The sequence below is a fragment of the Microplitis demolitor genome, chromosome 9, assembly GCF_026212275.2.
Source record: "Microplitis demolitor isolate Queensland-Clemson2020A chromosome 9, iyMicDemo2.1a, whole genome shotgun sequence".
NCBI lineage: Eukaryota > Metazoa > Arthropoda > Insecta > Hymenoptera > Braconidae > Microplitis > Microplitis demolitor.
This window is the reverse complement of record NC_068553.1, coordinates 1,233,886-1,258,746: the sequence shown is the minus strand read 5'-3', so window position 1 is coordinate 1,258,746 and position 24,861 is coordinate 1,233,886. Positions and strand designations below refer to the sequence as shown.

The 24,861-nt window shown below is 31.0% G+C and overlaps 3 protein-coding genes across 3 annotated transcripts; 2 read left to right on the top strand and 1 right to left on the bottom strand.

Moving 5' to 3' along the window:
- Positions 1–1,505: 1,505 nt before the first annotated feature.
- Positions 1,506–5,242, top strand: LOC103570374 (bone morphogenetic protein 1-like). Its single transcript, XM_008548085.3, has 4 exons — positions 1,506–1,635; positions 3,623–3,853; positions 4,433–4,660; positions 4,752–5,242. The coding sequence occupies exons 1-4, from the start codon at positions 1,506–1,508 to the stop codon at positions 5,240–5,242; spliced, it is 1,080 nt and encodes a 359-aa protein (XP_008546307.3).
- A 5,368-nt stretch (positions 5,243–10,610) lies between these two features.
- Positions 10,611–13,833, top strand: LOC103570375 (bone morphogenetic protein 1-like). Its single transcript, XM_014442226.1, has 4 exons — positions 10,611–10,755; positions 12,465–12,695; positions 13,034–13,252; positions 13,343–13,833. The coding sequence occupies exons 1-4, from the start codon at positions 10,611–10,613 to the stop codon at positions 13,831–13,833; spliced, it is 1,086 nt and encodes a 361-aa protein (XP_014297712.1).
- A 4,554-nt stretch (positions 13,834–18,387) lies between these two features.
- On the bottom strand, positions 18,388–23,605 carry LOC128668651 (uncharacterized). The gene is made up of 2 exons (XM_053742009.1): positions 23,314–23,605; positions 18,388–19,562 (listed from the first exon to the last, which is right to left on the bottom strand). The coding sequence occupies exons 1-2, from the start codon at positions 23,603–23,605 to the stop codon at positions 18,388–18,390; spliced, it is 1,467 nt and encodes a 488-aa protein (XP_053597984.1).
- Positions 23,606–24,861: the final 1,256 nt, after the last annotated feature.

The window sequence follows — 24,861 nt, the reverse complement described above, 5'->3', positions numbered from 1 at the left end:
CTTTCACAAAAAGATTAAATATACAAAAAAAACGGTTATTACAAAAAAAAAATTATTATAATTTCTAAATATAATAGTAACCATTACCATAATATTATGGTAATAATTCCAATACGTTATGGGAATGATTACCATAATATTATGGTAACCATCACCATATACGCTTAGGAACCGTTACAATGTGGTTATAGGATTGGTTCCTATTTGCTTATGGGAACTATTCCTATAAGTATGGTAATCATTACCATGATTCTTTCACATGCGATATGGGAACTGTTACCATAATGATAGGAATTGTTACCATATTTATGGAAACCTTCCCAGAAAGTATGGGTCTATATTCCATAATCCCAAGTAATCATTACCATAACTGTATGGGATGATATTTCATAAACGTTCTAGGAACAGTTACTATAATTTTTTCTCCGTGTAGATCTAAACAGGATTTTTTAAACATATAAATAATAATAATAATAATATAGATTTATAAATTTATTTTAATTTTCTTAATATTTGAAACGCTAATGCGCTTCCGTAATAAGATGTCACAAGAATTTTGATGTTTTCTAATGCCAAAATATTTTCGATTTTATCCAGTAAATAAGAAAAATTTTTTTGACATTTTAAGAGTTATTTTATCACTTTTATTCAATGCTATAAATATTCAGTCAAGACAACTAAAAATTAAGCTGTCAAACTTTCATTAACTGCCGACATTTTTAAACAAAAGATACTGAGTAAATAGTAAACAAAACATAATCAATTCTGTAACTTAATATTTCTTTTATAAATATTGCCCACACATAAAAATTTTATAAGTCCATGATTTAATCAACTTTTGTCCTTGCAAAATTTCAGAACTAAAATTTTTTAAAGTTCAAAAATGAATCTAGTTTTGTCTGCCCGTAACGCAATTGTTTTTTAAAACAACAGGTCGAAAACAGCTTAAAATTTTTGTAAAAGTTCCAAAACAGATCAAATAGTCCAAGTAGACTGAAATCAGGTCACATTTTTCGGGTCGGATAAAAACAGATTAAAATTTTGATAGAAGTTCAATAACAGACCAAGGAGTCCAAATACAGTCAAGTTAGACCAAAATCAGATCTAATTTTTCGACCCGGGTTTAGAAACTTTCACCAAATATCATTGACGTAAGAATGTTGAAAGAGAATTGCTGCAGACGGTTTCTACAAATTTCCATAAGTCTTTAGAAAAAATCTTAAGTAAGACTTAATATAATTAGCAGACAGTATACCATGACTTTGAAAGCGATCACCAAGTGATTCAATATTCCAAACCCATAACTTTTTTGAATCTGCGTTACTTATTGATGAATTCGATCGAGTATATTAAACACATTTCACTATTTCTAACTACTGATTCAAATACTTATTAGTTGATTATTGCATTCAAAGTAAAGTTCAGTTAATTATCCTTCAAATTAATGTTCAAACAGATGTTGTTCATTTGTTGGCAAACAAAGTTTCAAAATTCAAACTCTTAGTATGGCTGATAATTGTATGAGCCTTGGAAGTCTTCTTCATGAATTGGGACATACCATTGGATTTTTTCATGAGCACACACGTCCAGACCGTGATGATTACGTAGAAGTCATCAGAGATAATATTATGACTGGTAAGTATAAATTACTTAACCAAATTAGAACAACCGTTCGTAGGGTAAGATTGACCACTAATTGATGTTGACCTCCTTGAACAATAGAAAATAATTAATCTAATCATAATCATGTCAGAGACCAGCCTATATTCTTATGTGGGTTCCCACATTACGTTTTTGGATGGATTCCCATATGTTTTTCTATAGGAATCAAGCATAAATCCCGATATAGATTATCTCCTGGGTTCCTATGGAAATCCATACCATGCCTAATCCAAATGGGAATATTGTATGGGTCCATATGGATATTCACGATGATTTACTACGGGAATCTGCACTATTTAAAAATCCATATGGGAATCTTCTATGGAACAGTAATTAGGAAAATTAACAAGAAGCGTTAGGTTATCTGAGTCAAAATGAAAAAAGTAGTTTGAACCTCCAAAGCCTCAGTTCTTTTGATGTTGGACTTGCCACTGAATGTAATGTGTTATTTAAGTCCTTGATGTCCTAAAAGTAGCCTATGGAGGAGTAAATCACCTTTTTAAAATGGTATTTTAACCCTCTAAGGCCTACTGTATATTTTAAAATGCTACTCAAGTCCTCAATACCCTAAACGAAGCGCATGGAGGACTTGATCACTTTTTTAAAAAGATGTTTTAACCCTCCAAGCCCTACATACTTTTAATCTGTAACTTCGAATGAGCTTAATTCTTCAGCATGATATTATTGTTATAATAATATCTGCGTTTTAAATACATAAAGATATTTCCAACTGATCGTGAGCGTCCGAGTAGCAGTGCGGCAGTGGTTGTGCTTCATATTCGTTAGGTCTTGGTTTCGAATCCCGGCAGCAGCAGATTATTTTTCAGCCGTTGTTTTAAATTTCTTTGGCAGTTTCCGTTATCCAATACATCATTCGTATTTATTGTTCACATAAAATAATTAATGAATCATATACCAATAAGTCAAAGGCTCTAATTATTCAATTCGAATTTCGAATGACAGTACTATTCTATTCGAACGCCTACTTGTATAACTTTAGCTATTATTATTAATATTTTAAATTTTATTATTTTTTAACTCACAACAAAACATTTATTACTAAGAAATTATTTTTTGAATTTTTAAATTTCAAATTTTTTTCGATCATGGTGGCCATTTCTAATTAGTGGCCCCCTTTTCCCTTCTGTTTCTTTACCAGTTGTACGCGATCCGATGAGAGTCTCTCGATCTATAAATTTAGGCTCTGGAGGCTTGTTTTACCTTTTTAAAAAGATTATTTGAACCTAAACTTGGTAAAAGTGGACAAAGTTACCACGTGTAGGTTCAAATCACCTTTTTAATGCATGGATCATATTCTAAAAAGATGATTTGAACCTCCTTACCCTCATGTAGCATTTGGAGACTCAAATCACCTTTTTAATTTTGACTCGGGAATTGATACAAACAAATTGATGGAACAAAAAGGATTCAGCCAATAGCATATTAATCTGTTCTACTATTTATAGACGCGTATCAAAAGATAATAGACACGGAAATTCAGATATCCTGGATTTTATCAGTTACTTAAATATAAACCAATATTCCCATGTGAATTTCCCAAAAAGAAATCCATATATCCTAGTTCCCATTTCAAGTTCTTATATAAATATCTAGATACCCACAGTATTCTATATGGACTTTTTACGTAAACATTCAATAACACATGGTTTCCTACGAAAATTCTTATTTATATCTATACACTCCTATATTCATTTTTATGGATTCTTAAATAAATCCATACCTTTTTATAAGGATTCCTATGGGTTTTCATGCAATCCCACACGGATTTTTTTGATCAGGACACCACACATGATAGAAGTCAAGATCTTGGTATTTTTAATTTAAATACAAAATTAAATTTTATCAAGAAATTCCAAAATTCAACGCAACCCTTATACTGGTACAAACTTATAGTTTTTTCATGAAATCTAATAAATAATTTTTTTATAAAAATCAACAGGTGAAGAACATAACTTTGATAAAGCATCAAAAGACGAATCCACTACATTGGGGCAGGCTTATGATTACAGTTCTATAATGCACTATTCAAGCAACGGTTCTTCAAAAAGACGTCATTTAAACGTACTACAACCCTTAATGAAAATTAATGGCAAGTTGCCGATTCTTGGTCAAAGAAATGGTCTCAGCCGAGGCGATATTATGGCAGCAAATCTTCTGTACCACTGTCAGCGTATGTATCACCTATTTTACTATCGCAATTTTTTTAGGAATCATACACAAAAATCCATAATCAATCTTATATATACTTTTGATTTGCGCCATAATACTAACATATTAGAGTTTTTAATTTCCCCTTAAAAAAATTTTCACAAATTCGGGAAGTTATTGCTTTCAACTCAATATTCAAAAATCGAGGTTTAGCAGATGTCGACGTCTTGAGTTTGTAGAAAGCTATTCGAACTATTTTCAAGATGAATAGATTTTGGAATCTAATCAGCTTTAGAACTTTATCAGCCGCATCGAATGCTACTTCTACCATCAAAATTGGTTCATTAGCTGGAACCATTTTCGTAACAAGCGCCAAAAAGTGTTTTCTGTTCTCTCCGGTTCCGTTGAGCAGAAAAATAGTATACGCACCTTGGCCAGTAAACAAAAAGCCTCAGATCACATGTTTGTCAGCTTTGGTCAAAATACAAATGATCTGAGATTTTTATCATTTTCCTGGCTTAGGTATGTAATGTACTATTTTTCTAACTAAATCCACTGACTTAACTTACAAACTTTCCTCATTTTTCCTTTGGTTGTTTAGAATGCGGTGGAACTTTATTTGAGCCTGAAGGTATTTTCAGCTCTCTGATACAAGGAGGTACATCGGACATAAAGCTTGGTGTTGAACATTGCCAATGGACAATCAGAGCACCTGAAGGACATCGAATAAAACTTTTAATCAAATCATTGAATAATCGTGAAAGCTTCGATTGTTCAACGAACTATCTGGAAGTTCTAAATGGCTACGGGAAAAACAAAGTTGTCATCGGTACGTGTGTTTTATTAAATTATAGAATAAAGATCTTTGTCGAATTCAAACATAGAAAATAGTTGATAATTGAATGTTCAATTTCATCTAGCTCATTATTGTGGAAAATACGAAACAACCCTGACAGTTAATAGTAATATTGTGCAAATATTATCAGCAAGAACTCAAGTTGAATATGATGAGCCGACTTTTATAATCGAGTACGAGGCCGTGTGCAGTAATGATATCTACATTGAATATAATGATACATTTTACTTCGAATCACCAAATTATCCGGAACAGTATGGACCCAACAAACTGTGTTATTGGTACATTACTGCACCAGAGGATCATTTTATATCAATAACGTTCTATCATTTTGAGTTACAAGATAGTCCAGGTTGCATAAGTGATGTTTTGGAAGTACGAGAAGGTGATAATTTTCAGGCTCCAAATAGTAGAATTTATTGCGGAAAAATCGACAATTTAGAAATATCGTCAATGGGACGACTTATGCTGCTCAAATTTGTCACCGATGAATCGAATAACGGAAATGGATTCTCTGCTGTCATTACTGGGCGACCGAAGAATGACCACAATTGATGCAAAATGAATTGCTACTTATTATTATTATTGTTATTATTATTATTATTATTATTATTATTATTATTATTATTATTATTATTATTATTATTATTATTATTATTATTATTTGATTTATAAAATTCTTACGTTTCAAAATCAGTCTGTCTATTATCTAGAAAATCATTGTTCGATAGGTATTTAATAACTTGTCCATAATTCACTCTTTCAAACACTTTAAATAGGGCACAAAGTAGTGATATAGATCTGTAATCCGAAGGTGATGATGGCTGACGAATTTTCAGTAATGGTTTCACTACACGGAGAAAAATTTAAAGGAACTGTTCCTAGTACGTTTATGAAATATCATCCCATACCGTTATGGTAATGATTACTAGGAATTATGGGATATAGACCCATACTTTTTGGGAAGGTTTCCATAAGTATGGGAACAATTCCTATCATTATGGTAACAGTTCCCATATCGCATGTGAATGAATCATGGTAATGATTACCATACTCATAGGAATAGTTCCCATAAGCAAATAGGAACCAATCCTATAACCACATTGTAACAGTTCCTAAGCGTATATGGTAATGGTTACCATAATATTATGGTAATCATTCCCATAATGTATGGGAATTATTACCATAATATTATGGGAATGGTTACCATAATATTATGGGAATGGTTACCATAATATTATAGGAATAGTTACCATAATATTATGGGAATGGTTACCATAATATTATGGGAATGGTTACCATAATATTATGAGAATTATTACCATAATATTATAGGAATGGTTACCATAATATTATGGGAATAGTTACCATAATATTATGGGAATGGTTACCATTTTATTGTAATATAGTTTCACAAAAAGATTAAATATACAAAAAAAATGCTTATTACAAAAAAAATTATTATAATTTCTAAATATTATGGTAACCATACCCATAATATTATGGTAACTATTCCTATAATATTATGGTAACCATTCCTATAATATTATGGTAACCATTCCCATAATATTATGGTAATAATTCCGATAATATTATGGTAACCATTCCCATAATATTATGGTAACCATTCCCATAACATTATGGTAACTGTTCCTATAATATTATGGTAACCATTCTCATAATATTATGGTAACCATTCCCATAATATTATGGTAACCATTCCCATAATATTATGGTAACCATTCCCATAACATTATGGTAACCATTCCCATAATATTATGGTAACTATTCCCATAATATTATGGTAACTGTTCCTATAATATTATGGTAACCATTCCCATAACATTATGGTAACCATTCCCATAATATTATGGTAACTATTCCCATAATATTATGGTAACTGTTCCTATAATATTATGGTAACCATTTCCATAATATTATGGTAACCATTCCACTAATATTATAGTAACCATTATCATAATTCCATAGGAACTATTCCGATACCGTATGGGAATTATATCCATAATTATAGGAATGGTTACCATAATATATATGGGTGCCGTTCCTATAATCAACATTTCAAAAAAACCAGTTACCATGCAGTATGGGAACCATTCCCATGGTATATTGTAACTGTTACTATAATTTTCTCTCCGTGTATAGACAGCTATTTAAATTACTGATCATAATATATACTTTTTTTTTTTGTATAAGCTGATAACAGAAATACCATCAATAAGATGTAAAAAAATAATTAAAAAAAAAATAAATAATCTAATGAAAATAACGTTTCATTACTTTATTGATGGTTACTAATTTTTATCAATAATAACAATAAAATTTTAAGTTATAGGTATAATTGTGGTATTTATTTTTAATTTTACGAGTTTAAAAAAACCCAAAGTTAAAAAAACAGAGCAATAAAATGTATAAAGATTTATCAGTCACTGTAAAAACGTGTAATTATCATCAGTAGTGAATTACTTTTGTGATACCCCATTTCCTATTTGTAACTAAAACTCGTTCATTTCTTTAAATAACTAACAAAAAAAAAAAAAAAAAAAAGAATGAAGAGTATTTTATATTTTTTTGAAATCCAAATTTATTTTTCTATAATAATTATTGTCAAATCCCATATAATAACTGACACTGCCATTGGATATGATGTAAAAGATGAGCCCTCTGAATTCGAAGAAAAACAACAGATAAATAAAAACCGTCGATCTCTTGCTACCAATAATGACGATGAACTTTGGGATAGAGGCATTATTCCTTATGAAATTGGTGAAAGTTATACTGGACAACAATGGAAATTGATAAAGCAAGCCATGCGACACTGGGAACAATCGACTTGTCTCCAATTTGTTCCAGCCATCAATGGATATGATGAGCATTCCTTACTAATTCTTAAAACACCATGCGGGTAAAGTAATCACTCATCCATACATTTTAATTAGTGGAAAAGAAATGATAGATTTGTCTAAATAAAAATTATGTGATACCAATTTACTTAGCTCATCTCATTGTCATCTAGTTCGGAAGCTTGCAAACATGACCATTACTAACAACTTAGACATCCCTTCAGTTATCACGTTCCGCTGAGACTAACTTATAAGCTTACATTGAACTAGATCTGTATCCACGGAGAGAAATTTATAGTAACAGTTACAATATATTATGGGAATGGTTCCCATACTGCATGGTAACTGGTTTTTTTGAAATGTTGATTATAGGACAGCACTCATATATATTATGGTAACCATTCCTATAATTATGGATATAATTACCGTACAGTATCGGAATAGTTCCTATGGAATTATGGTAATCGTTACTATGTACCTATGGTAATAATTACTATAATATTATGGTAATGGTTACTATAATATTATGGTAATCGTTACCATAATATTATAGGAACAGTTACCATAATATTATGGGAATGGTTACCATAATATTATAGGAACAGTTACCATATTATTATGGGAAAGGTTACCATAATATTATAGGAACAGTCACCATAATATCATGGGAATGGTTACCATAATATTATGGGAATGGTTACCATAATATTATAGGAATGGTTACCATAATACTATGGGAATAGTTACCATAATATTATGGGAATGGTTACCATAATATTATGGTAATGGTTAACATAATATTTGAAAATTATAATAATTTTTTTTTTCTATAGAATTTTGCAGCGTAAATTATTATAAAGTTATTTATTATTATTATTATTTACAAATTAATTTTTATCTGACCAAAAATAATATTTTATTGTAATATAGTTTCACAAAAAGATTAAATATAGAAAAAAACGCTTATTACAAAAAATAAATTATTATAATTTCTAAATATTATGGTTACCATTTCCATAATATTATGGTAATCATTCTCATAATATTATGGTAACAATTCCTATCATTATGGTAACAGTTCCCATATCGCATGTGAAAGAATCATGGTAATGATTACCATACTCATAGGAATAGTTCCCATAAGCAAATAGGAACCAATCCTATAACCACATTGTAACAGTTCCTAAGCGTATATGATAATGGTTACCATAATATTATGGTAATCGTTACCATAATATTATAGGAACAGTTACCATAATATTATGGGAATGGTTACCATAATATTATAGGAACAGTTATCATAATATTATGGGAATGGTTACCATAATATAATAGGAACAGTTACCATAATATTATGGGAATGGTTACCATAATATTATAGGAATGGTTACCATAATATTATAGGAATGGTTACCATAATACTATGGGAATAGTTACCATAATATTATGGGAATGGTTACCATAATATTATGGTAATGGTTAACATACTATTTAAAAATTATAATAATTTTTTTTTCTATAGAATTTTGCAGTGTAAATTATTATAAAGTTATTTATTATTATTATTATTTACAAATTAATTTTTATCTGACCAAAAATAATATTTTATTGTAATATAGTTTCACAAAAAGATTAAATATAGAAAAAAACGCTTATTACAAAAAATAAATTATTATAATTTCTAAATATTATGGTTACCATTTCCATAATATTATGGTAATCATTCTCATAATATTATGGTAACCATTCCCATAATATTATGGTAATAATTCCTATAATATTATGGTAACCATTCCCATAATATTATGGTAACCATTATCATATACGCTTAGGAACTGTTACAATGTGGTTATAGGATTGGTTCCTATTTGCTTATGGGAACTATTCCTATGAGTATGGTAATCATTACCATGATTCTTTCACATGCGATATGGGAACTGTTACCATAATGATAGGAATTGTTACCATATTTATGGAAACCTTCCCAAAAAGTATGGATCTATATTCCATAATTCCGAGTAATCATTACCGTAACGGTATGGGATGATATTTCATAAACGTATTAGGAACAGTTCCTTTAATTTTTTCTCCGTGCAGATTCTCTACCCGTTACCTTGCATAGCCACAACGCAAACACAGTGAATTTTGTATAGTTTCCGCTCAGTCTTATTATCGCAACATTCATTTATCCTCGTTGCATTTTGGAGAAGTTTCATCTAATTCCGAATCTGAATTCTTATGCAAGTCTGCATGAACATTTTTGTTTAAAGCAAGATCTTTCTGTAGAACCCATGAGGTTGAATCACTCAATATACCAGCAAGAGGCTATTGTGACTCCGTAAGGCATATTTAGCATGAGTCTAGTAAATTCAGTGGCGCCCACTTAATGTTTGATATGATTATATTAAGCGACGTTACTAATAATTTATGGCACTTTAGATGTTTATGAGATCCCCTTCGTTCGATCTGGGCACTGAATTTGTTATTTTCACAGTTCGAAATAACAGAGCACCGATATTTCAGGAATTCTATAGAAATGCTGAACTAACAATGTAGTAGTTAGTATTGCGTTTAAGAATTGCTGCAAACAGACATCTATAGATTCCTGTGAGCCTTAAGGAAGGATGCGAAGTTAAGTGTGATAGAATCCGTAGGAAGTACACATAAGAATTACATATTCTTCAAACCTTGTTTAATTTTCCCATAAGAGACTAGCTGAAGGTTTTCGTTAGTTTACTCGCTCGGCACAATTCTGCTGGGATTTACACACTCTTTATGTACTTTTACAAGGTTCTCTGAAATTAGTACTGAAAAATGAATTCCATGAACAGGATCTTCAATAGCTGGTCGATACTGCAGAACATGGTTTCATTCCGAACTGTTAAAAAAATACTTTGTAAGCGGCTATAAAGACATAATTACCCTTTACAGTTTCCTCATCCATCCTAGTAATATACATACTCATAAGTCGATTATCATAGTAGAAATGAAGTTTAGTCGATTATTAGTCTGATTCATGTCCAAACAGATGCTGTTCATTCGTTGGCAAACAGCCCACTAAAATGCAAATTCTCAGTATAGCTGATGACTGCATGAGCTTTGGAAATATCGTTCATGAATTGGGGCATGCAATAGGTCTTTTTCATGAACACAATCGTCCAGATCGTGATGACTATGTGGAAATTCTTGAAGATAATATTATGATTGGTAAGTACTAATAAGTTAACAAAATCCACGCTACCGTAGAGTAAAGATATTTTGATAAATTTCCTGCATAAAATCTTTTTACTTAAAGTATTTCTAAATGTGGATAATCGAAAACAAAAAACCCATGCGACAGAACGACCGATAAATCCCAATTCCAGTTATTTTTGTAAGCGTTAATTTCTCATAGTTTTCAATCTGAATAGCAAATTGATGGCGTACTTGCTCGTGGTGATAGTCACACGTGAGGCGTCATTTTGATGAACAACTGAGACGAGTACACTAGTTATCTATCTGACAACTGAGCGGTAATTAGTAGATATCCGCGTGATCAATTAATTTTTAGTCTATCATGTAAATTTACCAATTTATAATCTTCATCAAATTAAGGATTCAGGAGACACTAGACAATATTAGATTTCACCATAAAAGTGTTGGTAAAATCGTCAGTGAGGCCCACCCAATACATCCTCCTTTATACCTTATACTGAAGTTTCCTAAAAATTGTAAATGGGTTAGGCCTATATCGACACCGATCTTACGGCCTGAAATCAAATTAATTGTTGCTCTTGGCCAAGCTCTTGGCCAAGCGGTCAAAGGCATATGACGCTAGATCGTTCAAATAAGCTCAATCGGTCAAGTGCTGGATTCGAACCTCAGTGAGTGCAAATATAAATTTTTCACATAAACGTGAGATCTTATTACCTGAGGTTGTCTCAACCTGTATCACGCTATCGACAGCAAAAATCAGACTTTGAAAAAATTTAGTAGATTGGCGCCACTACAACCTATCTAAGCAATCATAGACATACCTTACGTCAACAAAATACCATATATAAAATGTATTCTTAAGACTATGCTTTCCACCAAATTGTGATAATGCTGCTTACCTCTTGAGGACACACATCGATATAATTACGTAGTGAACACACCGGGCCAGCGGACCCCACGCAGCAAAACAGTTCTCATTCATGCTCTACGTTATGTATTGACATATGATGGGCGCCAAACATTAATATAACATTATCTCTAAATAACTTAATCTTAATTATCCTGCCTCATAATATGTGGAACGTATATAGTTTCACGTATATAGTCCCTATATGTGTAAACATCTGTACTTTCCTTCTTAACAACATTATTTAAGTTATCTGAACATTAGATTATAGTCGACTCATTCTGCACATTTGAATACTCAGATTGATTCGAATAATGATCTTCTGATACAGATCATTCGCTATCAATAGTGTCGTCGGTTGAAATGTCCTGGTTGAACTGTCTTCGGATTAAATGTTACAGAACCAAAGACACACGGGGTTTACTGAATCCCACAAAAAAACACCTCCGCACTAATCTGACTCTGCAGGTTAACAAATGCCATAGATACCTATGTGACATATCGAAACGTGTTGTATCGACTTCAAGCGACAACTGATGCCACACTAAATATAATTCCTAAACAGTCTCAAAGTCCATCTGGGGTCCACTCGAGCCCGTGAGTCCTTAACAGGTCAATAAACTTTTGATAAGATGATTTTCATGGGAGATTTATCACTGCTAAACCTGACTAGGAACAAACAATCACATTCGACACTTCTATAGTTTTTGATCAAACCTTACAAAAATTTTTTATCAAACAAAACCTTAATTTGTACAAGTTTTTTATTTTCGCTATACCATAGAATAAATAATTTTTAAATGAAAATCAACAGGTGAAGAAAGCAACTTTGTGAAAGAATCAGAAAATAGTTCTTCAACTCTGGGACAGGCTTATGACTATCGTTCTATAATGCACTATACAAGAAGTGGTTCAGCAAGAGGACCTGGTTTAGACACAATCAGACCGTTGAAGAAAATCAATGATAAATGGCCAGTACTTGGTCGAAGCAATCGTCTCAGCCGAGGTGATATTGTGATGGCAAACCTCCTGTACCACTGTCTAAGTATATATAACTTTTTTTATTGATTAATTTCTGCGACAGAGCATCCCCATTTATTGGCTTATGTACATTTTCAACGGCCAAAAATACTTAAGTAGGATAAAAACCTAAGACCTGATCAGGGAACTAGTACTCGATCGCTCCATGTATTAATATATCTATATTTGGTAAAATTGAGTAAATTCAAATGTATTAATACATGAGTGATCGAGAACTAGGTCTCTGATCGGGCCGCAGACCTTATTAGTTTGTCGATAGTGTTTTCAAAATTTCTCATTAGATATTTTAAGAACGTGTTTATCTACTTGCTAATATATCTTCTTATCCTTTTGGTCCGTCAGAATGTGGTGGAACTCTATCGGGTCCTGATGGTATTTTTAGCTCTCCGACAAGAATAAGCACACAGCTTGATGTCAAACATTGTCAATGGATAATCAGAGCAGCTGAAGGTCATCGAATAAAACTTTCAATCAAATCATTGAATGTTCGTGAAAGCATTGATTGTTCAACAGATTATCTGGAAATTCGGAATGGTTTCCGGAAAAACAATTACGTCATAGGTAAGTTGGTTTTAAGAATTACAGAACGAAGACCTTTGTCAATTTTATACATAAGATGTAGTATTTAATTGAATGTTTAATTTTATCTAGCTCATTATTGCGGAGAATATGAAACACCACTTATCATTAACAGCAATATTGTGCAAGTCTTACTAATAAGAACTCATGTTGAATACGATGTGCCAGCTTTTGTAATAGAGTACGAGGCCGTGTGTAGTAATGATATCTACATTGAATATAATGATACATTTTACTTGGAATCACCAAATTATCCGGAACGATATGGACCCAACAAACTGTGTTATTGGTACATTACTGCACCAGAGGATCATTTTATATCAATAACGTTCTATCATTTTGAGTTACAAGATAGTCCAGGTTGCATAAGTGATGTTTTGGAAGTACGAGAAGGTGATAATTTTCAGGCTCCAATTAGTAGAATTTATTGTGGAAGAAAAGACAGTTTGGAAATAACGTCAACGGGACGACTTATGCTTCTAAGATTTGTTACCGATTCATCGATTAATGGAAATGGGTTCTCTGCTATGATAACTGCGAAACCAATTAATGACTATAATTAATACCACTATTGGTTGCTCTTGATTATTTTTATTGGCTGCATAACATTTGACCCAACGACATAATACCTGCGACAAAATACCTGCAACAAAAAAACCCGACGACAAAACATCCGCAAACCAAAACACCCCCGACAAAACACTCGTTATCTAAAACACCCACCACGGAGTGTGACGTTTTTTGCGACCAAGACAATTTATCCCGGACGATTCATTTCTACAACAGTTACAAAAAATTAAATATTAACAAACATCATTATTGTTATTAGATACGAATTTTGTGTGTGACCTGATTAGATTTTGAAATCGATTGGAACACCACAAAATAGTATAGAAAATAGCGCCCTGTTTTCATGAATTTTGTGTGTGTGCAATTCAAAAGATATACCCACACATAAAAAAATGTCAAAAATTGCTTTAAGTTTCTGAACCCTGTCGAGGCTTTGTCCCTGGACCCCGCTATTGCGAGACTCTTTTTTCACGGAAAAAAAAAAAAAACAAAGCGTCTTTCTTCTTTCTTTTTTTTTTTTGAATGATTTTCATTAAAAATTTTCTAGATTTCTATTGAGAGTATTAGAATTAAGTGATGAATTGTCGGGGATAAGTTGTCAAAGATGAACTGTCACGGGAATGAATTGTCTTGGTCCCAAAAAGCGTCACGACGCGTGGCGAGTGTTTTAGATTTCGGGTGTTTTGTCGTCGGGTGTTTTGTCGCGGGTATTTTTGGCATTAGGTCTATTGTCATGTTACCTTTTTATCTGATGCAGAACATCCTTACGTCAAAGGTTGATTTTTCATAATAAAAATACTAATTAATAATAAAATAGTTTAATTTTTTAAATAATTATATATTGAAATCATGAATACACATTTTGACACTCTATTGGCTCATTTTACTTTTTTGATGTGAATGTAGTGACACTACCCTCAAAGGTCTCATTTCAGTTTTCTACCTTTAATTCGATCTCGAATATAGTGACGTCGTTCCAATTTACCAGTTACCTGACGCCAGTGACGTTGTATAGCAACCAGCCTAAGAAATTGACGTCGGGACACGATCCCTACTACTCATCTGACGCCAGTCATCATAATGCCCTGAGGCCACTATCCCTAGCAGAACTCAATTATTAGTCAACACATCAATTTTTCATTTTTACTATAAGAGCTTTGGAATTACGCATATTTAAACTTTTAACAGTTTTCTTTTTCTTGGTAACACGCAATTACACAGTGATCATGATGTCATTAAATATGTTATAAATAGGATTTATGATCCACTCGTACATCAATGAAAAGATCAAAAACCGATCAACTAGTTCAAATACAGACTAATTAATCCAAATGCAGTTCAGTTACCCTAAATTCAGATCGAATTTTTTGACCCAAAAGCGAGAATGTTTTAAATATAGATCATGAAAATACACCACCCTATTTATAAACTCTTTCTAAAATGTAAATGAAAAAATTTTATAGGATTTTTTTATTCTGAATTCAATCAAAGACATCGGAAAAGGTTAATCCAAGACCTAATAGTAAAAAAAATATTCTCAAGTCATCGAACGCAAGACATATTCCTGAGCCAAAGGTGAGGTCATCACCCAAAATCTGAAGTTGTTTTTCTGCACAAAGTCGTAGGCCATTAACTAGAAATGAGTTCCCTTCGACTGACTGTAGGAATACTGTAACTTTAAGTTTTAATAATGAAACCATAAAAAAAAATATCTTTTAAAAACGGCCGAAAATCGTGTCCATTTTCCACCCAATTGTTTTTTGACATATTGTGACTTTAGTCTGACATTTTTCCACTCGAATACCGTCCGATTCGTATAAGGATTGAATGTATAAATAAATTAACTAATTAATTTCTTCTTTGAGTTTAAACAAATCGTGTAAGCAGTCAAAAAACTGCAATTCCATAATTTTAAAAAATTATCCACAAATAGTTTACTTTTATCATCCATTCTACACATAACAAACACCATTATTTGATTAGTCGATACTTTAAGATTTTGACATCTTAATTTTAGCGAATAAAACTTTGATTATTTATCATCATTTATTATTAGCTAATTAATTTTTTTTTATAGTAACGTAGTTTGCTTATAGATGACAATTTACTCAGTGTCACAGTAGCAAATTTATCCAATATTTATCAAGTCAACTGTTTCCGGATCATGGGTGCCGGCAAAAAAAAATATTTTTCACATCAGAAATACATTTTTCGATAATATGGACCTTAAAAAGTTTTCAATTATTCATGACCCTGACTCTATTTTCGTTTCTGGTACTCACCATTGCGTCATTAATCGGAGAAATCTTCGACGGACCTGGAATTCTAATAAAATTTCCATTGTAAAAATGAATACCAACTGCGAAATTCACTATTAAGAACACTGCTTTGAGAAAACTCATCGATAATGTTAATTCCATACAGATAAATCATACTCAACTGATGAAAGTCGAGAAATGGGTCCCTATTAAGTAAAAGTTAGCGATGACGTGATCAAAACTGTTATGACGAGAGTAGTTGGTGAGAATTATAAGTTTATTTGACTTCGTTGACAGCTAATAGAAGGGATGGACCCCTCCCTCACCCCAATGACAAGCACGCATGCAGATAAATATGTTTAGACACTATTTATATTATTACGAGCACATTACTAAGAACAATCAATACCATTTGTTGTTAATAACATATAATTACATAAAATTACAATAAATAATGTCGTAAAGCAGCAAAGTATGTATCCACGCATACACATATACGATATATATGTGACGCGTTCAGAAATTCTTGTGATGAGAAAGGAGAATGAAGGTAAAAGGGGAAGGATAATGACAGGAGCTTTTCAATAATTAATTTATAGATGAATTCGGAAAAATCATTGAATAGTCGGAAATGGGAATCGAACCCAGCCCATGCCAGTGAAGAGTTGAGTAATATGCCAGTAGAGCTATCCGAAGTTATGCCGCATTCCGTTCAATGTAACTATATCACCATCACAGAAAATTATTGTTTCTCTGACAGAATTATGTGTTTTTAGTAGATTTCTTCAGCAACCGACAGAAAATTTCGATTCACCATAATATTTTTGGTCAAACCAAATACAGGGAGAAAAAATTAAAGGAACTGTTCCTAGTACGTTTATAAAATATCATCCCATACCGTTATGGTAATGATTACTTGGGATTATGGGATATAGACCCATACTTTCTGGGAAGGTTTCCATAAATATGGTAACAATTCCTATCATTATGGCAACAGTTCCCATATCGCATGTGAAAGAATCATGGTAATGATTACCATACTCATAGGAATAGTTCCCATAAGCAAATAGGAACCAATCCTATAACCACATTGTAACAGTTCCTAAGCGTATATGGTAATGGTTACCATAATATTATGGTAATCATTCCCATAATGTATGGGAATTATAACCATAATATTATGGGAATAATTACTAAAATATTATGGGAATAGTTACCATAATATTATGGGAATAGTTACCATGATATTATGGAAATGGTTACCATAATATTATGGGAACAGTTACCATAACATTATGGGAATGATTACCATAATATTATGAGAATGGTTACCATAATATTATGGTAATGGTTACTATAATATTATGGGAATAGTTACTAAAATATTATGGGAATAGTTACCATAATATTATGGTAATGATTACCATACTCGTAGCAATAGTTCCCATAAGCAAATAGGAACCAATCCTATAACCACATTGTAACAGTTCCTAAGCGTATATGGTAATGGTTACCATAATATTATGGTAATCATTCCCATAATGTATGGGAATAGTTACTAAAATATTATGGGAATAGTTACCATAATATTATGGGAATAGTTACCATAATATTATGGGAATGGTTACCAGGATATTATGGTAATGGTAACTATAATATTATGGGAATGGTTACCATAATATTTAAAAAATTATAATTTTTTTTTTGTAATAAGCGTTTTTTTCTGTATATTTAATCTTTTTGTGAAACTATATTACAATAAAATATTATTTTTGGTCAGATAAAAATTAATCTGTAAATAATAATAATAATAAATAACTTCATAATAATTTACACTGCAAAATTCTATAGAAAAAAAATATTATTATAATTTCTGAATATTATGGTAACCATTCCCATAATATTATGGTAACGATTACCATAATACTATAGTAACCATTACCATAGGTACATAGAAGCGATTACCATTATTCCATAGGAACTATTCCGATACCATATGGGAATTATACCCATAATTATAGGAATCGTTACCATAATATATATGGGTGCCGTTCCTATAATCAACATTTAAAAAAAACCGGTTACCATGCAGTATGGGAACCATTCCCATAATATATTGTAACTGTTACTATAATTTTTTCTCCGTGTAATAGTTTCACAACGTTGATACTTAAAACTCGGGAAGAGGAGGATGAATCCAAGAATTTGTTGTCTACAATCCAGGATGGATGTCCATATGACTTTTTTTCATAGAAAGGTTCCATTCTCCTTCATTGAGTACATTGTGTGTTATTGATGACTTCCAACTTTGAAAAGCTTGCCTTTTTTTTTTCTATGGGGTTTAACGTTGATGGTCCATCTGATAAGAATCTCAATAATGAAACTTATTAATGAACAACTTAAACCGACTCCCAGTAATACAAAAGAAAATTTCAAATCATCAAAAATAATCGGTCGATAGTGTACCAATGCACGTGCCTTTCTAATCTCAATTCGGAGTGAATCATTAGCAAAAATTTCATCACTATTTCTGCGTGAAATACCAGAATGTTCAAGTTGTAATACAAAATTATTGAAACGCGTTCCTAAAGGCCAGTTTTTACGCATTATAAAAGCATAATATATTCCTATTACTGGTTTTTTGCTGCAGTGTAATTCAAAATGATTAATGGCCGGTAAAAGATGATTGTAAGTATCTATGCAAGCGACTGAATGATTGTTTCTGATGACATCTTGACATTTGAACTTAGTGTATATTATTTTATTTTTAATCACCGGATCTGTTACGTAAAATCTTATTCCAGGACGGGCGTAAATTAGTTTGTAATGTGGGTCTTTGAGATCCTCAAGAGTCTCAGGATCTTTTTGGTACTCGGCTTTGGTTAAAAATCCTGCAAGCCGTCCACTGAATGTCCCGTGGATTATCAAGAAATATAAGAAGATCATCGAAAAAAATATCCGGCTCCGGCTAGTGTGCATCCTTGTTTTTATTTCGGTATTTATCAGCAGCCGAATCACCTCAAAGCTAGCAAATGCGATGTCACCTTCAGAAAAATAGGAAACGATAAATGTCACGGCAAGAATTATTAATGTGGAGATTACTATTAATGAACCATAGTAATTGTAGATTTTTTCCAAAGGTGTAAGCAATCCACGGTGATGGGTTACAATATGCATGGAATAATAAGTTCGAGGAGAAGACCGATCGATAGCTGAGTTTCCGTGGATGAATCTGAGAGCATAGCTTGACAAGGTTAAATCAATCCAACGAACATACAAAAATGGTGTGGTTAGTCTACGTTTGGGATCTCGCTGTATCGTAATGTTAACATTCAATACTTTTTCATAGAATTTCTGAATTCTCACATCACGATTTGGGTTCGTGTCTCTGGTCAATGCATTAACTGAATATCTATCCAAATATTTAGTCCTATCAAATTCAAATCCGTTGCAAAAAGTGGTTCCTGAAAAATTTGATTAGAAATAAATTATCTGAATGATTAAAATTAGTTTCTTAGATAACTACATGGAGAGAAAAATATTGTTAGATGACCACCCAATGCATCGTCAAATCACGGATCCCTATATCGCGTAAACGAAGAAGTTGGCTCACATAATTAAGAAGATCTTTCTTGTAGAAAATCAAATTTTTTTAAAAATTTACTATTCGCATTTTTACTGAAATTTTTTAATAGTAGAAAAAAAAGTAGTCGTTCCAAACGGACCATCCTAGTAAAAATTCATGTAGCTAAATTAGCAATAATCATGTCAGAGATGAGAGATCATGAGAGAAACTCTGTATAGCGGAATTGGCTATCCGGCGTATGATTAAGTGAGATTAGTATACAGCTAATAGCATTACTTATACTTACAGAGATAATATTTTTCTCTCCTTGTAGGTTAAAATTGCTGTAAAATTGCTTAAAATACCAGCAGCAGGCTGCTTTCATTTCGTTAATCGTATTCAGTTTTAGTAAAATAAATTCAGTGGCGCCCACTTAATGTTCAATTTTATTATATTAAAGGGTAATGTCAATATATTGACCATCGCGGACCTGGAATCACAGTGAAATCACAGTGAGATTATAGTAAAAACATTGTGAGACCATGATGAAATTACAGTGAAATCACCGTGATTTTGTGCCATTCGGTCACTGTAGTTTTATGGTTATCTCACAGTGATTCGATAGTGGTTTCACAGTGATCTTATTATGTTATCACAGTCGATTCATAGTTACCTCACAGTGGTATTGCAGTGATTTTAGTGTGGTACCACAGCCAATTCACAGTGAATCCACAGTGAATTTCCAGTAAACTTACAGTAAATTCACAGTGAATATACAGTAAATTTACAGTGAATATATAGTGAATTCACAGTGAATTTCCTATGAACTTACAGTAAATTCACTGTGAATTTACTGTAAGTTTACTGGAAATTCACTGTGGAAAAAAAATACAAAAAAAATTATTAAAACCTACCATCATTTTATTTTTCAAATAAAAAAAAAAAAACAAAAATTTTCAATGACTACCATTTTTTATTTTTTTTGTCATTCTATAATATCAAACTTTAAAGCTTTTTGCTATTTTTTCCATTAAGCTTATTTCTCAAAACACATCTTGAAAATTTTTAAGTGTTCAGAGAACTTTGAAATAAAAAAAAAAGAATACAAACAAAAATTAAAAATGGCCATTATGACACAAATATTCAGTTTATTTAAAAAAAGTACATAAAAAAGTTGAAGAATGTTTGAACAACTTTTTTTTGGCTATTCTAAAATCACCATAAAACTATAGGCAAATCATCATAAATTTTCTGTGGAATTATGGTGAAATCACCATTAATTTACTGTGAAATCATGGTGAAATCACCATCAATTTACTGTAGAATTATGGAGAATCACCATTAATTTACTGCGAAATCATGGTGAAATCGTTATTATTTCACTGCGAAATCATGGTGAAAACACTATTGATTTACTGTGAAATCACCATTACTTTACTGTGAAATCATGGTGAAATCACCATTACTTTACTGTAAAATCATTGTGAAATCAGCATTAATTTACTGTGAAATCATGATGAAATCACCATAAATTTACTGTAAACTCGCAGTAAAATCACAGTGAAATCACTACTAAATCACAATGACAAAATGGCACAAAATCACTGTGAATTCACTATGAAATCACCGTAAATACACCGTCAAATTACGGTGAAAGTGAATTCACTGTGATTCCAAGTCCGCAAGGGTAATCAGTGGTACTAACTTTTGATGAGGACCGTTGGGTTTGCTCTAATACCTGAATTTCAGCGTTAACTATTTCTAAAAGACGAAACCCGATATCTTAAGCAATTCAGCAGCAACTCTGATCTATCATTAATATCATAAGTATTTTGGTTAAGAATCGCTGCAGATTGTTTCTACAGATTTCAGTAAGTCGTTAGAAGTATGTTTGAGGAAGCCGTAGCCCTTATGGAAAAGACTAATAAATACTATTGAAAATTCATTAGTGTTCATTAGTGTTTTACTAGTGATCATTAGTGACCATTGGTACTCTGACTAGTGTATTGTACAACTATTGGATTTGATTCTTGTTGCATTAGATTTTACTAGTTGGACTACTAATGGATCTTGTGACGCTATTTGTAGTGGCTTGTTTTAAACAATGTTCTATTAGTGTTCATTAGTACTCTAGTGAATGACCTTACATCAGCTGGAAGTTATTTGTGCGGAATAGTATTTTATTAGTGATCATTAGTAGTCTGTTTAGTTAATCTTACAACCCGAGAAAAAATGTTTATATGTAATCATACATAATCATATATAACTATAAATGACCATATATAATTATATATTATCTTGTATATATATCCATATAGAATTATATATAATTATATATGATTATGTATGATCATACATAATACAATATTTAAATGGAGAAAGTCATATGTAGCTTCATATATATTATATATGATTATATATAATACTATTTCGAGAAATTTTTTTCATTTAGAATCATATATAATTATATATAATCTTATATATATATCCACCCGAGAAAAAATGTTTATATATAATCATACATAATTATGTATAACTATATATGATCATATATAATTATATATAATCTTGTATATATATCCATATAGAATTATATATAATTATATTTGATTATATATAATACTATTTCGAGAAATTTTTTTCATTTAGAATCATATATAATTATATATAACTATATATGATCATATATAATTATATATAATCTTATATATATACATATATACATCCATATATAATTGTACACAATCATAAGGGTGTTTAAAAAAAAAAATTTTTTTTTTTTTCATGGTATTCAAAAATTGAAATTACCCAGTTTTTCAATCGGTTGAATTTCAGATAATTTTGTGAAATTATTCAGTGTTTCCCAAAATTTTATATAAGTTTTTTTAAATTTCACATCACAACAAAAAATCAAAAAATTTGAAGAAACTTAATAAAATTTTATATAATTATCATCGAGGCCGACAAAAATAAAATTTCATATAAGTTCATGGAGTTTTTTTTAAATTGTGTAAAAATCCATCACGAAAACTTATGAACTCGGTCTTTACCGGTATTTTACTCTAAATACATCAATTAAGCACATGACGAACTCTCGTGATGTGGACCAGTGATCAACGTTCAGGGCTACCAGCCAAAAGGAGCCGTGTTCGAACCCAGCAGATGTTCCAGGATTTTTTCATCATTTACTGCTATCAATTCTTGTTTCTGAATTTGTAATGCGTTCGCGCGGTAATAACCAAATCAAAAATTTGGTATTTAATTTTTTTTTTTTTTTTTTTTTTTTTCAAAAATATTTTTTAATTATATATAACTTGATTATATATAATCATATATGAAAAATGGCCAAATATAATTATATATAGTTATATATAATTATATACAGTTACATATAATTTTATATGATTATATTTGGCCATTTTTCATATATGATTATATATAATCGAGTTATATATACTTATATATAATTTTATATGATTATGTATAAAAATTTTTTCTCGGGAACATTACTGAAAATAATGGGTAATGATCCGGTTCCAATAGTGTTTGATAGAAAAAACTGAAGCATTACTGTTTTTTACTAGTGCTGATTAGTTTTTTCCATAAAAGTGTTATTGACTTGTATTATATCAGCAAAAATGTGTTATTACTTTTGTTATATATTTGATGATAGAGCGTGAAACGAGAACCTAATTTTGCCTTTACATAATGTGATGTAAGCTCGGCCTTCCTCCAGTTGGATACCTCACGATTGTTGAAAGGGTTGAAAGTATAAATATCTATCTCATTTTTAAAATTGAGACATAGAGCGTAGACAGCTAGAAAACTGCATTTCCACAGTTTTAAAATGTAACTTATAAAATAATAATCAATTATGTTCACTTTACATAAAACAAAAACCATAACTTGGTTTGTCCGGATATAAAGCCGTTGACAAACCATTTTGAAATAGAGAAATTCGTGAACATCTTCCTCGTTTATTATTATCAAATCTATTTTCTTGTGATAATATTGTAGTTTATTCACGGTCGTTAAATTACTAAACTGAATAGTAGCGAATAAATTCAAATCGTTTATTGCATCAATTGTTTCTGGATAAAGTTTGCCCCCAAGTAAAATGTTCCGGATATCAGGAAAACAGTTTCTCAGAATGTCAACCTTAAAAAAATTTTTAGTTAATTAAATATCAAGCAACTGATTTATATTACTTACCATCGCGCCGTTGATTAAAGAAACCCGCGAAAAATATGAGATTTCAATATTCGCTGTATTCATTTTTATGTGGACACTAAAAATCACTATAAGTATAATTGTAAGGATTTTAATTATCTTCATATTTTTCGGATCCAATAAAATTCTACAACACAATAACTTCAATCCAATACTTATATTTTTATAACGAATACAATAATGTCCAGATGAAGATACTTTTATAGATCGATTATTTTAATATACAAGTAAACTCAACAACGTTCAAAAACGATATGCCTTCCTTTGAATTTATTTACTAGTTTGTTTTTATGACCTTGCGATTGTCCGATAGAGGGGATAATTAGAACCGATTTTAATCATATGAAGAATACAATGTACATATATGTTATTTACACTTTCGAAGCACATTGCGCTTGTACGATCAATTTTATATACTGCTGACATATAAAACAAACATAAATATCAATGATGTTGATCAGATCAGGGAAAAAAAAAGTTGGAAAATCCAGTAAATTAAATATTCCAACGTCACACTACTACACGGAGAGAAAATTATAGTAACAGTTACAATATATTATGGGAATGGTTACCATAATATTATGGGAACAGTTACCATAATATTATGGGAATAGATGTCATAATATTATGGTAACGGTTACTATAATATTATGGAAATGGTTACTATAATATTATAGTAATGGTTACTATAATATTATGGGAATAGTTACCATAATATTATGGGAATGGTAACCATAATATTATGGGAATGGTTACTATAATATTATGGGAATGGTTACTATAATATTATGGGAGTAGTTACCATAATATTATAGGAATGGTAACCATAATATTATGGGAATGGTTACTATAATATTATGGGAATGGTTACTATAATATTATGGGAGTAGTTACCAGAATATTATAGGAATGGTTACCATAATATTATGGGAATGGTTACTATAATATTATGGGAGTAGTTACCATAA